This window comes from Scleropages formosus, chromosome 17 (assembly GCF_900964775.1).
Source record: "Scleropages formosus chromosome 17, fSclFor1.1, whole genome shotgun sequence".
In the NCBI taxonomy this organism is placed as follows: domain Eukaryota; kingdom Metazoa; phylum Chordata; class Actinopteri; order Osteoglossiformes; family Osteoglossidae; genus Scleropages; species Scleropages formosus.
Window position 1 is genome coordinate 11,228,904 of NC_041822.1, and position 17,399 is coordinate 11,246,302.

The following is a 17,399-nucleotide window of genomic DNA, read 5'->3' on the forward strand; positions in this document are numbered from 1 at the left end:
TTCGGCACATTATTGGGCAGCAGCATAATTCATTGCCATATTGTTTAAAGAAAGAAAAGAAAAAAAAAAACACAAAGCACACTCTTGGGTGCAAACGAAAATGTACCGTACAGCTCTCCGCTCCAGGATATGAGCGTATTTTAATACGACCCTTCATCACTAATTTTGACAAAGTCATGAGATTCAAACCAATTTAAAGCAAGTGTCTTGATAATGTGCCACAATTTTCAACAGTATCAAACAGAATTAGAACGGAGGAATACTGGTGAAAATGTAAGTAAAAAGCAGCGTTATTACTGCTTGAAAGAATAACGCTACGACTGATTTACTTGCACACATAAACAGAATGTTTTCTCAGCCACTGCTCTAAAACAAGGTCTCAGTTACTCCCTCATTTCTGTGTGCTTGGAATCAGTAAATCAATGCAATGTATTCAATTAATATACAAATCAAGGCCGAGCATTTAAGAGCTTTACTGGGGCATGGACGAGCATACCCCGTGGCCTGTGAGGACGGGGAATTAAGACCTGGGACGCAACCAAATGCAGTAAAGGTTTAAAAAAATAATAAAAAAAAAATCCACTCCCCGTTTGAACTTGTGATGACATTCATATAAATTTAGGAGCACCTTAGGAGCGAGAGGAAATGTTTTCCTGCTTGTGCTTTTCTGTACAACATATTAATGTTTGTTAAAGTTTTGTTAAAGGCAGCCATAAGTTTGACCTCTTAATTTTCATCTTTTTCCAGGTTACTTTCACAAAAGTTTAAGTGGTTACTAAATAATCTTCAAAACAATTAACTGACATCACATCCAGTAAGCAAAGCAAGTTTTTGAGAATTAGCAGAGTATATCATAATATGCAAAAGTATCTCTTTAAAATCTAAATCTATTACGATCACACAGAAAGACAAATTCAGGCAAATATTACCAATCACTTGGTGGTTGTTAATAACGGAATTAAATTTCCACTGTTGCCTTATGGACTGTATACAATATATTTACTATATAGTATACTGTATAATTTATTTATGTACTATGTATATTTAGCAAAAATTTACCAGTATTTCAGTACAGTACAATCTTAATTATCCAGCTAAACCTGAACAACTGTGGGCTGGAAAACAAAAAAATCCAGAAAATATGGACCCATATCGAATACTGTATGAGATGCACTGTACTTGGATACAAATTGCTCGATCGGCAACTTAAAAAGCTACGAAAACTTTAATTCATTAATTTTCAACCAAAGGCAGTCATCATTATTTCAGTGTATTTGAAATAAAACCTAAAGCAAAACAAAAATTACACCACAGTTATTAAATGGTCACAGTTCAGCACACAGCTATGTTTAAAAAAAAAAAAAAAAAAAAAAAAAGCTTGTAAAACGTGTGTGGGGAGTAGTATGTTTGCACGTGCTGCTAAAGTGGATGGACTTTCAATTAGAGACGTTTTGCTAAAAGCGTAGCATAAAAGACACAAAAACACGTGCAGTCAGATGACATGGAGGACTGGATAACGGGGACCGTACTGCATATTCGGGACTTCACGGTCAGCTAGTAGCAGTTCAACTATAGCAGTTAATAAGAATCAGTTAGTTTGCGATACGCGCAGATGTGCGTCCATACGGTGGACTAGTGTACGATGACCTGGATAACCTAGATGGGATCGTTATTTGGCATAGTAGAATTTTTTTTTTTATCCTTATCCAAAAGACCTTTATCCAGATGGCTCAACATACAGAACACACAACTGACATACGAAGAGCAACACGTACATGTCAGAGGAGTGCTTCATAAGGTTGTCATTATAATGCGATGCTTCGATGGCATGTCTGAAGCGCTTCAGTTTACACAAGGAAAACATCCAAAATATTAATTGCTCTAAAAATGTGCCACATTCCACTAAAAAAAAAAACCTGTATGACTTATAAAATTTGAAACGCATGACTTGCACTGTATTTGAGTGTTTGCTATTAACATTTCATTCCAGAACATTCAGTTCTGTTCCACAGCACTTTCTCTTGCTGCTGTTAACAGTTTGTGACATTAATCTGGCAAACCAAATGGCATAAGTGCAACAGGTCATATCTGTCATTTATCTGTGAGTATTGTGACCCCTATTCCTGTGTCCTCTGACAGACAGCAATACTTCTGTCATCCATGCAAAACAGATAAAACACACCAAATATACAAAGGTAGGTCAAGGGTTGGAAGGTCCATTTCCTTGTAATGACGATGAACTGAAACAGGATCCGTTGCTTTAAAAAATGCAGCAGGAAACTCACATTTCCCTGGATATGAACAAAACTGTGATGATGTTTAAAAAAAGAAAAAATGTTTCCTTGCACTTGACACATATTTGTCCTTAATAATCTCAACATTTCCCAACTGACAGATGACTGCCAAACTGTATGGTAGCTGGGGATTGCGGTAAATCACTGTAAATCACACCAGACACACAAGGATGAGGAAATAATTAATAGAGGATAAAGGTGGGGTGAAGCAGAGAGGGGTATGGCAACAGCCAAAGGGTGAGGTTATGTTTTAATCTATTTCATTTGGAGAGTGTCTCTGTGGCTCAACAACTGTGACAGGGGAGAGAGTTAAGAAGGATGGTTCAAAAAACATGGAAATAACCAATGACCAATGGTGGGTGAAGAAAAGAAAAGAAAAAACTGCAATCACAATACGTATAAAAGCCATAAACAGCCTGAAATAAGATAAAGGAATGTGAATGGCAAAACAAGAACAGTGATGACAACACAAGGAAAAAAGGAAATTCAGAAAGTGTGCAATAAGATGGGATTGAACCGTCGAGTAAAGGATCCCAAGGAGCGCCGTTTCTAAGGCACACCGAGACGTTAGAACAAGAAGACAACTGGTGGATCTGCACTGACATGAAGCACATTCTGGGCTATGAGAGGAAAAACAAGTGGATTTTGTTAGTAGGTCTACCTTATTCTTCTTGATGAAAGGCCACAGTTTGCCCTTGCTTTTGCTGATGGGCTTATCTGGCTTTCCTTCATTACGGGAGTTGGACAAGCTGGTGTCTGATGCCGTCCTTTTCATTGGCTGACTGTAGTCTTCAAACTCCACGTCTCCTGGTGGCTCGAACCCAGACTTGTACGACTCTATCACCTGATTTGAATCCTAGGAAACAGTAAGACAATAAGAGAATCTCGCTAGGAAAAAGGACACTAGAAAATAAGCTATCATTAGGATGGACTTAGCATTTATCACCACACACACACACACACACACACACACGTCGTCAATAACCGCTTGTCCTGAGGGGGGCACAGTGAGCTGGAGCCTGACCCAGCAACACAGGGCGTAAGGCCGAAGAGGGAGGGGACATACCGAAGACGGGACGCCAGTCCGTCGCAAGGCACCCCAAGCAGGGCTCGAACCTCAGACCCGTAACATAGTGGGGATTGGCCAGACCTCCTGCCCCCCCATTGGATCACCAGTTTTAAGCAATACAGTTAAATCCCACAGTTAAAAAAAAAAATAAATAAATAAAAAACTATGTTTTCTTTCTTTTAGATAATTTTTTCGATCAATGTCATTGAAGCCCGTAACAGGCTACTGTATTTGTTTTTATAACAGTTCTATTATTCTGATAAATTACATAGAGGAAAATTTTTCCAGAAGCTGCAGGAAAACTTGTAAGATGAGCGAGGACATTAACACGAGTGCAAACCAGCGACCGTCAAAAGGGAAAAAAAGGAAAACATTAAACAATCAATAAAAACAACAAAGAAATGGAACGAGGGGATGGTGTTTGAGTAACGACTTCCTGTTGACATTACGTCATCTGCACTCCCTTTTCTCCAGCAGCCGGAGGCCGCACAACAACCGTGGCGGCTTATCTTAGTCCGCAGCCTTGGACTCAGGCCACAGTGAAGACTGGGTGCCGCATCCCACTTCTGACACCATCAAATCAGAGCGAGCAGCTAGGCATAGGCAAAAGGGCTACAGTATTACAGTGCAATTTTCACATTACTGCTGTTAATGTGTCCTTACTTCATGAATCAACGTAACTTAACATTACATTGTTTTTAGTAATGCTGTCTTTAAGTATATGGGAGAGATTAGGTCATATAGGGAAATGGTGATCATTTAAGGTGAGCAATTTGTAATTTACAGAAAAATCCATCAGTTTTAGGCCTAGGTTAGTTCCCCCCTATCTCTCTGAATGTAAGTGGTCTGCTGAAGATACTGCCTAGCAACAAATTTTGCAGGTTCATCAATTAGTTACTGTATGCGAAAGAGGCAGACCATTCTCGGGAATCCGACTTCCATTTTGCTAGCATGCATAATTCATCCGCTTTCATAATGGCCTGCATTCCACAGTGTGCAACACTTTAAAATATTCCTCACAGTCGCTTCTGAATTTTGGTTTTACTCATTAAACTCTTTTACTTTCATTCGCTTAGCGTGGGAAAATAATTTCAAAGAAAGTAACGACAGAATCTAAAAGTTCATTTCTCAAATCTGTTGCTCTCAGTCGGTTAGGTTTTTTTTAATGCTAATATAACCAGTATTCTCATTAACGTACTTGTGTTACATGTGGAGTATGACCAGAATAAAGAAAAGTACTGCAAGCATCTTATTCTACTTACACTTTTGGGCTCAATAGATTCTGCTGCCTTAGTCATGCCATCCAGACACTTGCCCACAATGGGCAGCACTTGGCGGTCAACCTCTGCGAAGGTCTTCATGGATTCCCCAACTTTCTGAATCCGCCTCTCTTCCATGTCCTGAATCCTCTACGAGAGTCAAAAGTACATGGCTTGACTTCCGGCGTTCTTAATGTTTAGAATGTTGCACGTCGTTTCCACCGATTCAAGAATACATTTTAGGGACCTTCGAGGATTTCGGAAAGGAATTCTGCAGGTACTTGTAAGTCAGACTATAAAGTAAGCCATTACCTGGAAGATATGTGGTATAAGGGTGTAATAATGTTCATTCTGCTCCTGGTTGAACTTCTGAAGGCAGGCTGAGTATTCATTCTTGCTGTCCTCTGCCATCTGATGCCTCATTTGTGCCTGCTGCCGTGCCTGTCGGGAGAGCAGAGGAGATGAGGTGGGGATATGATGGCATAACTTACACTTGCTAACACTGTTTTATGGGACACTTTTGAAAACACCCTGATGTGGCACACACAAAGCCCGGTGCTGCTCCGGATGTGAAGCACAGTAGCTCTTTGTGGAGGCAAAACTCAGCAAAAAAAAAAAAAAATCAGGCAAGGACATTTCTGTGACGGCAAGTGAAATGAGCACTTGACAAACAGGGAAGTGGAAATTTATAAGCACGTGCTGTCCAAATAATGTTAAAATACCTCACTCTGAGAGAAGTGCTTAATATCACAGAACAGGTTCTTATTTTGGCACTATAAAGAGCAGCCACAAACAATTAATTATAATAACATGTAAATACAAACCAGCGAACATCTGCCTAAAGCTGGACTCGCATGGATTTTAACCTCTCTCGCTTTATAGATTATTTTTTCAGAATTTTTTTATTTTGAGTTCTTTTTACTGGTGGCGCAGTGGGTTTGGTCGGGTCCTGCTCTCTGGCAGGTCTGGGGTTCGAGTTCTACTTGGGGTGCCTTGCAACGGACTGGCGTCCCGTCCTGGGTGTGTCCCTTCCCCCTCCAGCCTTACGCCCTTTTTTGCCGGGTTAGGCTCCGGTTCACTGGGTCCCCACTTGGGACAAGCAGCAATGTGTGTGTGTGTGTGTGTGCGTGTGTGGTTATTAAGATGTCCACAGCAGGCATGACATCTTCATTTTAATAGAAAATCAGGATGTATGCTTTTCACAGTCTGGCTGCTTTCTTTCCTTTATTATTATTATTATTATTATTACTTTTCATTGTAGGTAAAGCTTACTGAAGTTGCAGTCCCTCCATCACAGCTCACAAGCGGCCACCTGCACATGCCTGTCCTGTCTGTAGGTGGCGCTCGAGCAACAACAGATGCCCCGTCTTCTACCCAAAAATGATTTTTTCAATAATAGGTCACAATTGACTCATAGCACAGTGTACGGTACAGAGCTAAGTTAGGAATAGCACCTTAACTGGCTGAGCCACTTGGAAGCCCACAGGCAACATTTTTACCTAAGGTGCATGACGTCTTTTCCACACAAGCCCTTCCAGTTGGACATGACCTCAGGGCAGAAACAACCAGCGTGTTAGAGACTCCAGTTTTATAGCAGGTGTAAAGCTTTCCACTTAGAGGCACCTTGGCCCTCCTTCAACTGCGTGTAGACAATTCTCCATCCGGTTTTAAATGTTGTGCCCAGGGCAGAGAGTGCGCGTGGCTTTAGTGAGCAAAGGCTGAGGCTCCCCCGTTTCAGCCATGGTAACAGAAGGCAGAAGTCTCCTGGCGAATGGATCCGGACACCGCACATGACAGCTGCTCAGCATTTTAATGTGAGTCACGTTTGGGGCAGACCTCCGCAGCGTCCGTTTCCATTTTGTGACGCATGACCTTTCATACATGTACTCTGCCTGCGGGCACAACTCAGTAAAACAAGTCATCCCCGGTCATGTGTTTTTCTTGTCATCTCATTTATTTTAAATGGGATAGCATCTTCGTTAGAGAAATTAATTTTTTGCCCATTCGCTTATCATGACTATGTGGAAAAGCCCTTTGTGAGGCGTCAAACCCCCCTTATGAAACGAAACGTGGAGCCTTTGATCAACTGGCAGAGCTCAACCACCGCTGCCGTAATGGCCCGGTTCGCAGCATTTGCAAAGGCCAAAAACATCTGCAAAGGCCTTAAATGGTCCCAGTCACCACATCAAAGCAGCAACCCAGTGGTCCATCACATGGTGGATGAAATAATGATCTGGGCATTACAGTTTGCACCTGCACTTCTCCGTGACACAGCTCCGTCAGACCGGAGGCCGCTTCAGTAGGATGGGTGATCTGATGATCCTGGGACACTTCCCTAATTCTACCCCAGGTGAGAGCACATTGTCACGCGAAACATAGGGAGCCGGGACGGCTGGACCCAAGTGCAGCGTCGTTCGTCCGGAGTCGAGGGATGAGGCAAGTTCTCGGTGTCGGGGACAGATGAAGGGTCGGTCGATTGGCGGTCAGGGTCAGGGTGAAGATTCACGAGCAAGATCGGGGGACTTAGCGAAGGGTCGGTCAAGTGGCGAACATGACAGGAAAGAGGATCCGTGGACGTGGTTGGGAAACGAAGCGAAGAGTCAAAAACCGGAGGATGTGAACGAAGCGTCACGAGGAAGGGCGGTTGTCTCTGACGAGATTCCGCAAAGGTATGGGAGCTGTAGAGTGTTTTTTAAAGGGTAGGGAGTTAGTCAGGTGCTGGACCGGAGTCAGGTGCCGTCGACTGAGTTGCGGGCGTGGACGTGACACACATGTAGAATGTGTTGTGCAATGCTGGGCTGCGCAGCAGGCGTCGTGCTGCGCTTAAAGGATTGAAATCGAGCTCCACCTTGCTCTACCTGTGACCCAGCTGGATGTCTTTGGTAGACGCAGCATGTTCCCCTATAATTAAGCCACTCTAGTCCCGACAGCTCACAAATGACTAACGAACAATGTTCTGATGACTCGTCTTACATGTGCAATGGGAAGGATGTAAGACTGCAGCGGTTTATAGGGGACAGAGTTTCATTATCTAAATGTTAAACCACGAGATCCTAACGCCCTATCGCATTAGCGCTTATGCCTCACAGCTCCTGGGCTGCGGATTTGGACATGAGTTTGAATCCAACGCTGTCGGCGTGCAGCGTGCACATTTCCCCGTACCTGCCCGGGTTTCCTCCAGGTGCACGGGTGTCCTCCCACATGTAAAACTCATGTTTCAGATGGACTGGCAACTACAATTCGCCCATGGTGTGTGTATGTCTAGGATGTATCCTGACTCATGCCCTGTGCTTCCTGGATAAACTCGAGACCACTGCAACTCTGCACCGGACAAGTGGTCACAGATAATAAATAGACAAATAATTTTTTTTTCCCCTTGTGCTACTGTCAGCTTCATGGACTGGTGTCTCATCCTGGGTGCTCCCTTCCAGCACAGGCTCCAGACCACCGCGACCCTGACTTGGACAGGGATTTCACAGTGAGTGGGTACTGCGAACTGGAGAAGCGACGGGTAAAACGACAAACAGATTAGAATGGGACTGGAAAGAAGAAAGCCAAGTTTTGCTTATAGACTGATGTGTTCTGCATGTTGTAAGAATGACAGTTTGAAGTAAAAGATATGAACCGCACTCAGTATAAGAAGCTCTAGCTTGTTGAGTAAAGGAAAACAACGCAAGTGTGAATGGTGAGCAGAGCCGCCAACACCTCAGCTTGACACGAGGGTCCAACTGGAAGGACACACCCAGAAACTCGGCACTGTCAGTCACACATGAGGAATGGACCTGCTGGGCACTATTAACCATTGCATGTCTGAACAGGAGAGGAGTGGAAGCTGAATGCCAGTCGCTCTGTTTCTGTACCAGTGTGGTCAATCTTGATGGGGGGGGCGGGTACTTGGCATGCATTGAGCCACACACACACACACACACACACACACACACACACACATTTTCAGAACCGCTTGTCCCATATGGGGTGACAGGGAACCGGAGCCTACCCGGCAACACAGGGCGTAAGGCCGGAGGGGGAGGGGACACACCCAGGACGGGACACCAGTCCATCGCAAGGCACCCCAAGCGGGACTCGAACCCCAGACCCACCGGAGAGCAGGACTGTGGTCCAACCCACTGCGCCACCGCGCCCCCCGCATTGAGCCATACATCCTGAAAATAACAGCTAACTGAATAAAACAAATATATTATTTCATTCATGTGGACAATGCACATTTATAAAAATATCAGTAAATATTGCTTTCATTCATATGGACGATTGGTAAAACATCACTATGAATTTCCTGTGCATTCAGCAACATCCATGGCATGCTGGCTCCTCAGCAAAAACAACACATACTGGCATAAATGCTCACCTTGACTGCCTGAGCAATATTTTCTGCCATATGAAAGGTTTTGGACTCATTCTGTTTGCTTCCATACATTTTTAAGCTCACTGGCACAGCGGTACCAAACCCTGCAATTAGCCATCACTGTTCCCTTTATTCCCATTCTGTACTTTCATGGAGATGATTTAAAGGTAGTGATTTCAGCTGTTATTGGAAGGAGAAGGTCAGTATGTTGGGACCTTGAAGCATCATCACTAAATCATAATCATTTAGTTCTTTAGCTCACCCTTTTGTCCACAGACATGTAGCACTGAGCTGCTGGAGAAAATTCTGGTTAACTTCCTCACCACATGGTAACTGCAGCAGATCCTCTCACTTTGTACCCTTAACCACTAACGCACCTGCTGAGCACCGGGAGTCCAGGCTCTGAGGGGAAAGCAGAGCACTACCATGTGAAAGGATCCCTTGGGACAGGACAGGCTGCGCTTTGCAACTCCAGCAGCCACCCTCTCCCCCCACCCGCTCCCCGCTGCCATCTCTGCCTGCCAGAAACCTGGAGAGGAGTGCCGCCTGTTCGGCGACTCCGACTTGTTCTGGGAAGCGCCGTGAGAGCGGTCCAGCAGATGGACGGGCTGCTTGGGCCGGCAGGAAGCAGGAGGAGGACGGTGGAGACACAGGACCCCTCTCATTTCCTTGCTCCGTTTCTGGGGACAAAGACCCCACTGTGTGCTGTCCGCCTGCGGTCCAGTCCTGCTCCTCCAAGTACAATAACAAACGGGGATCTACACCAAAACATTTAAAACCAGTCCAGTACGTCAGTGACCTGCCACAACACTATCCTTCACCCCGAGGACAATGAACACACCAGGCATGTGCTATTTATCAGAACCCAGCTTTCCCTTATTATACAGTTAATTCAATTTGCCGCTTGGCTGCATCACAATCTCTTGCTTTTACTATGCAAAAGGCAGGACAAACAGAGACATCTATGCATCCTGCTGGATGAGAGCCCTCCTGGACCAGAAGAGTGTTGCACTGGCACCGACAACTCGGGCTTTTGCAGAGAGCGACGTCACAGCTGCGCCGATCCAAACAACATCAGAGCTCATGAATCTGCGGGGCGACAGAGGCACCAGGGACCGGGAGGCTTTCGAATAAATCACAGCGCACCAGTCCCACTGTCTCCCCGCAGAGCTTGGCACACTTCTACATAGGGCAGAGCTGCATTTTTAAGGAGCAATTGCGCTATAGGAATAAACGATTTCGAGCGCTGCTGTGTTCGTCGAAGGGACAGGAATGTGCAGAGGGCAAAGTCGTGTTCCTGAGCACCGGAAACTGTGGCTCCGAGCTCACAGGCAACCGCAAAGCAGCTGCACCTCCAATGCACAGCTTCCTGTTTCTGTCAAGATCACCATAGCACCTACGTAACCAAGGAAGTGCGCCGCCATGGCCAAAGGAAGTCGACTGAGAATTCTGAGAAAGTATGTTGCTCAGGAAACTGTATTAGCTGCCAAAAAGTGGCACGCATCCCAGTATTGTCACCTCTGGCAGACATCTCGCCGTAACCGCACCGAGCACATGAGATGGGAAACGACGAAAAGCTAAAAGCCCGTAGGCTTGTTAGGAAGATCTCGTCGGAGAGCCTTGTTGCGGGGGTCGGAAAGGCTCACAGAAACGTGTGAAAACGGCAGAGCCACGAGCTGCGATGACGGTGGAATGGAAAGGCAGCAGGAGCATGTGTGCCCTTGCAAATCACACTGAAAAGGAATTGGTGATGAAATATGACCTACTTCTCTCGCAGCTAAAATGTAAGAGTGACGCGTGCGGCTGTCTTTAGGAAAGCCGTCAAATCCAAAGTTTTCCGCAGAGCACTTTTTAGGAACTTAACCAGCACCCTCCTATACATTTCCAGCGTATCCAAGTATCCGTTTAAAATCCCAGCCTCCACTTAACTGAGTATCCTTAGCGTGATTTCAGTGGTAAATACGGCATGAGCTGGATGGACTTGGGGAAAAAGCAATAAGTGACTCATGCTTACAGCGACATCGCGAAAACAAGATCTGAACGTATGACCAACATATTGAGTGTGACACGCAATAAAGTTAAATACAGGTACACAGACAGGTGATATGAAATTCAGCCAAGTTAAAGACCGTACGCACTTTACCGCGGCATGCAGGAAGCAAACAGACAGGGCTAAAAGGACAGACGGCATGTGAAGCAGCAGAAAACGACCAGGACTTTCTCTGGGATGAAGAGTCAAAGACGAACTCATTGAAACTAACGGGCTGATAATGGGCTTTGTTCAGACCATCAAGGTGGAGAAAGTTCGTTAAACGAAATGCGACTTTTCACGTTGTTCAGTTTCATCACCGAGTGCCATGATAAATAATGAATGCCATAGAAAAATTTCATTTTCTATGAATATGTTACAAAATAACTAGGCATGAAGCAACAAAGGTGTGTGGGAGAAACGTGTGCCGGTGATCCGACATCAGAACGTATACTTCCAGGATGAGTTCCAGAACACGATTATAGAAGTAAAGGAGGCATAGATGCCAGTAAACCCTGGTCGTGATTCAGCAGAAGGATACGCTTTAGGAACGTGTTTTGCTTGAACAGATGGCTGGATCTGGTAACACACTGGCCTCGGCGTGACTATGGGTGCACGTTCAACAGATAAACGGATCTCCACAAACACGAAGGACGCCTGTGGGACCTACCTTGAGGGAACTTCGCTTCAGTGCATGTTAGAAAACAGACAGACAGAGCAGTTAGCTTTAGGCCCCGATGAGAGAATGCCCTGACCCACATCAGCCTTTGCCCTAAACAATGTTCATCTCAGCTGACGGAGACGACGGACCGACCGGCATCACTTGTGATGATCAAATTCTAATACATGAACAGTAAGAGAAGGAAGAGGAGGAATGCTCATAGGAGACCGATTCAAAACAGTAATAGTACAATACAGCACTAGTATAAAATTATTTTTGGTCAGCTTCTGCTAAAATGTAACTGTTACATAATAACCTAACCTGTTTCCAAGTTCCTTGGAAAAATGGGTCTTATTCAGGGAAGAGTGATATATATACAGACCCATAATTATATATATAATTGTGCAAAATATGCAAATTACAGTGATAGTTCAAACAAGGCAGTAAAACAAACTCACTCACTTTCAGTAACTGCTTATCCTTATCAGGCCTGCAGTGATGTGGGGCCTATCTCGGAATCACCGTGCCCTCGGCTGGGGAGGGGGGTGCACTACGGACAGGGTGCCAGTCCATTTTGAAGCAGCCACACGTGCATGCAGTCACACGCACGGTCATGTGACATGGGCTGTTTAGGGTTGCTAATTTAACCAGAAGGCATGTCTTTGCGTTGTGGGAGGAAACCCAAGCGCGTATGGGGTGAACGAGCCGACTCCACACAGACCGAGCTGCATTCGAGCCTATGCCCGAACAACATGAGCATAACAGCACCTAGAAAGACATGCCGTCTAATGCAAATTAAATTGTTAAACTTAGAGCTTTACGTACAGTTGTTCATTTTAATAAAGGGTGTGTAAGAGTAGCACAGCCTTACACTGCCACGGAAAGACCTCCTCTGAGCAGTCGGTACATCCTGTTCCCTCATGGCTTCATTGTAGCACTAAGGAACTGAGTCTCAACATCTGCTGATGGTGGATGGCTCCTGAGAGCAAGGCAGGCCTCTTTAGACATATACATTACATTTATTTAGCTGATGCTTTTCTCCAAAGCAACTTACAGTGTTAATCTTGTAACTATTCACCCATTTCACCAGAGCAATTTAGGGTAAGTGCCTTGCTCCAGGGTACTACAGCCATAGGTGAGGATCAAGCCTCTGACCTTTAGATCAAAAGACAGTAGCACTAACCACTACGCTACCAGCTGTCTAGACAACACAGCCACCGCAAGAGTCTTCACGTCAGCCGACTATTCCAACTGATTCAGAGTATTGGAGTGAGGAAGTGCCCTCCACAAGGTATATGCTCCATTAGATTGTCCTAATCACCGTACCACACCCCAGTACAAGTGATGACATGTTCTGGGTCAAAGAGACAGTCTGCATTTCCCTTGACAAAAACTCACATTTAAGGAGCTAATGAAAGCATTTGTGCCCCTGACCTTAGCTTTTTTAGTGTGTCCTCTTGGGGCCTGGTCTGGCAGATACATGGTTTGCAGAACCAGACAATATCCAGTACTTGAGAAGAAACCATTCCATAAAGCCTGCTTACACGCTAAATTCAGAAAGCCAAAATTCACACCCCTACAGAATCAAAGACAATAACACGTTGTTATTCTACAGGCTTGGATGAAGTAACCCATGATAACAGCGAAGCAGCAGCGAAAGATCGCATGCTTTAGCAAAGAGCTTGTGAAAATGTGGATGCAATAGAATGTAAAATGGCATAAGCACATTACATCAAGTCGCTCCTTTTTACCCAGAGACACGTAATTGTGTTCCGATTTGTCGAAGCCGACAAAAAATCAAATGTTGAAAGAAAAAAAATCCAAGAATTATTGAGGTGCACATGACAATACTTCAACTGATCTGCTACCGAGCGCTGAGATATGAATACCCATTTGGGCCAACGACCTCGGCGGACCTACGTTTGGCTATGCAAATGCCAAGAAGCTACAAAGAGATTAGGTGGAAGACCTGAGCCTGATCTCCTTTTACTCCCCATGAAAATGAGGAAAACATCCTGGCCCCACCAGAAAAAAAAAAAAAAATTAAAACAGCAAATGGGTGTGTTGAATGGCTGTCGCCGTGAGAACAGGCCAGCTGGCTCTCCTACCCTGTACAACTCAACAATGAACACACACTCCTTGCTCGTCTCACACAAACACACTTCCACGGAATGCATAGCATTACAACGTCTTACTGGTTTACGTTACCATATCAGTGTTGCTGTCAGTGTGCCAATAAAATGAAAAATCACTCTGTTGTGGAATTTTATTCTTCCGAGATAAATATATATGAGAAGGAGTGATTAGAGCTGATGACTGTTTGTTGGTGTTTGCTTCACTGTAGGCTTGTTTGTTCAACCAAAAGAGCAACAGGATCCCACCTCTTTTTTGGGTAATGTCACTAAGCATATTTACAAAACTTTCCACTTGTGGCTATTAATTAATGCACTATGCATACCTTACGTTCTGAATATAGATCAGAAAATGTTAGTGGCTTACAGCGATTTTGAAGTTCCCATTCATTGTACTTTCATATAGAAAAGGGATCGGAACATATTCTTTTGATTGCAATGGTTCTAACCACTTTTCCATCTGGTGCCCCTGACGCCCCCCATTTGTTTATATATACCTGAAAATGTTGATGGACATAAAAGGCAGCCAAGGCCTAATTAATGTATGATGCAAAGCTAAGCAGCCTCAGAAATTTAATTTTAATATGATCTCCTATCAGCCTGCAGAGATTGTGCCAAAAGATACATCACTTTGTACGTCTCTTTGCATCGATCTCACAAAAACTGACATCGATCGCCGTGTTTAAATCAATACGACAGACTCCCTTCCTGTACTCGGGTTACGTATAAAGAAAGGTGTGGGACGGGAGTTTCTATCCACGACGTCCAGAATAAAATCTGATCTAGATGTAATCGCATCATATATGCAATAAAATGACACCGAGACACCATTGTCCTTTCAGCTAAAGATGAGCCAGCACAGCAAGCCACAGCAAAGTAACAAAGTCCAGGATGGATTGTTATTGATGGGGAGACACTAAACAAGGTGACTGTCAGGGAAAATAAATGACTATCACCTAACTGACTATGGCAACAAGCACACGTTTACCGAAATCCCAGGTATATGACAAACGATGAGTGTATGGCAAATGAATAAATAGTAAAAATAAAAAAAAAAATCAGTTTTGTGCTAAACTTACTGGGAGGGTGACAAGGACACTAATTTTGGGGTCTACAGCCTTCGGACTTTAGTTGTAATTAAGATGTCGTGAGAGTAAAGCATGAATACCGATACTCTTTTATTATTAATCACTCATTTGAAGACTGAATTAAGAGTAAAGATGATTCATGACCTTGGCACTAAGATGCCTTAAAATATGGAAACACCGCTGCTCCTTATGGGTGATAATGGAAAAAAAAAAAATGTTGTCAATAATAGCACTGCATTCCAAAAGTCCAAAATACTAGAGGGACAAAAGTTTATACCTCAAGACTGCTTTACCATTGCAGTTGGGGGGCTTCCAATTTTCAGATCTCTGCCCTTCTGCAGCCAAACTGCTTCTATTTTGATCCTTTCACAGGGCACCCTAACCTCTCCCTCCCATCTCCTTGCTTTCTCCAATACGGCATTCGTCCCTGCAAAACTCAGACGAGAGCAGGTGCTGCTTTAGCTCTGCTGCTTTGCGCCATGTTCTTTGTTTACTTGATGTCCTCCAACACAAAGGCCGAGCCGAAAAAAGTTCCCGTTTTCCTCCTTTCTTCCTGCCAGAATCACATAAAGGCCTCAGCCTCCAACAAAACGGATATGAGTCTTGCTTGTCCTCCCGCAGAATAAAACCGCCACTGGACTCTCGCTACATCTGAAGAACGTTATTCTTCTCTGAACCTAACAAAATACTCGGTTACCCGTAGGAATTCCACCCAGAAATTTGTGGGGCTTCTGGTATCTGACACGGCTGATTCACAGCACTGAAGTTCAAGAAGAGAAACCGGGATGTGAAAACCACGTGTAACTGGCTTCCTCCGCTCGCAAGACAGGAAGGAACTGTGGTGCTGCCTCAGAGTCGTCACCTTACCTTCTCCACGTCGGCTTTCGTCACGTTGATGTCCGCGTCCATCTTCTCAAAATACTGCTGCGCCCTATCGGCCTCCTTGCAGTCCCTCTCGAACCTCCGTTTACTCTAGGGGAACAAGCGTGAAAAGTTAAATGCGTTTCTCCTCCCAGTTACGAAGAGTTTGGTTTTTCTCTTTTGCTTTTCATTCTGACACTGATCAGACCTTTCCCTGATCTGATGTTTTGAGGAAATAACATTACATTAGATTCTAGTTCAGTAGAAATACGCTAGAAGCAAGCTGGGTTACGGAATCCTGGTTATGTCCTCCGCAGGAGAATTCTAATCCTGGTGTCCTGATCCACAGACACAATTCTAAAACCATCGCTGTACTGCTGTGCATCAATATGGGGGCCAGGTAGGGAAACAGTGCATCAAGCCACTCAAAGAGTGCTCTCCCTTTATGTTAGTACTCGACTTCCAAAGAAACCCAGAATGCATCACACTTATTAATTTAGCTGAGGATTTTGTCCAAAGCAACATACAACGTTAAGGTACTTACAGTTATTCAGCTAGGTAAATTTACTGGAACAATTTAAGGTAAGTACCTTGCTTGGGTACTAGAGGCAGCAGTCTAACCACGAGGCTCAAATTGCTTTGTCACTTAGCTCTGTTACACTGTAAATAAAGCAGTAAAATATGTTTAGAAAATTCAATAACAAGTTAAAAAAAAAAAAAAAACTTTAAACACACACACATTTTCAGAACCGCTTGTCCCATACAGGGTCGCGGGGAACCGGAGCCTAACCCGGCAACTCAGGGCGTAAGGCTGGAGGGGACACACCCAGGACGGGACGCCAGTCCATCGCAAGGCACCCCAAGTGGGACTCGAACCCCAGACCCACCGGAGAGCAGGACCTGGGCCAACCCACTGCACCACCGCACCCCCAAAACTTTAAACACTTTGCTAAGAAATCAGCTGTTCATAACAGTAATCATCTTTGCTAATTTAATTGAAGGGGGGTGCAGTGGGTTGGACCTCGTCCTGCTCTCCGGGGGGTCTGGGGTTTGAGTCCCGCTTGGGGTGCCTTGTGGCGGACTGGCGTCCCGTCCTGGCGTCCTGTCCTGGCTGTGTCCCTTCCCCCTCCAACCCCACACTCTGTGTTGCTGGGTTAGGCTGCGACTCCATATAGGACAAGCGGTTCAGACGATGTATGTATGTATGATTTAACTGAGATACTTCAAAAAAGACAATATCTATGAGGCTTCTTTTGGACAATATAGTTTGATCTTAATGTTTGTGTTTTACAAGCAAAAACAAAAAGAATCAATATTGAAGAATAAAATTTCCTCCAAAAACAGGTCCCCTTATGATAAACCAGCTTCACTGCCCCAGTATGTGTGGTAGAGAAGTGAAATTACATTTTAAAAAGCCTTCAGAAATCCTTACTGAAACTTTTCACTCGGCCACTGTTTGTCTGTCTGTTGTCGTCAATCAGTTCAGTTTAGCACATGTAGGAACCCTGCCAGGAGATCACGTTTGCCATCAGCAGGGTCACAGGGGGTCATTTCAAGGCTACGTCACCCAGCCATGACAAAGGTACGCTTAAGGCAGCGTGCCGACGCAAGCTGCAATTGCGGACCGTGAAGGGTCCCGCGGA

At 44.6% G+C, this 17,399-nt stretch overlaps 1 protein-coding gene across 11 annotated transcripts in view; it reads right to left on the reverse strand.

Annotated features, from left to right (window-relative positions):
- The window catches only part of fnbp1a (formin binding protein 1a), a 68,738-nt gene that overhangs the window by 17,949 nt on the left and 33,390 nt on the right, over positions 1 to 17,399 (reverse strand). For all 11 annotated transcript variants that reach the window (XM_018759160.2, XM_018759159.2, XM_018759157.2 and 8 more), the window contains exons 6-9: positions 15,763 to 15,867; positions 4,935 to 5,063; positions 4,626 to 4,772; positions 2,956 to 3,150 (exon numbers count right to left, since the gene is read on the reverse strand). In XM_018759160.2, the coding sequence (XP_018614676.2) occupies positions 2,956 to 3,150; positions 4,626 to 4,772; positions 4,935 to 5,063; positions 15,763 to 15,867 (576 nt within the window). The remainder of the gene's footprint in view (positions 1 to 2,955; positions 3,151 to 4,625; positions 4,773 to 4,934; positions 5,064 to 15,762; positions 15,868 to 17,399) is intronic.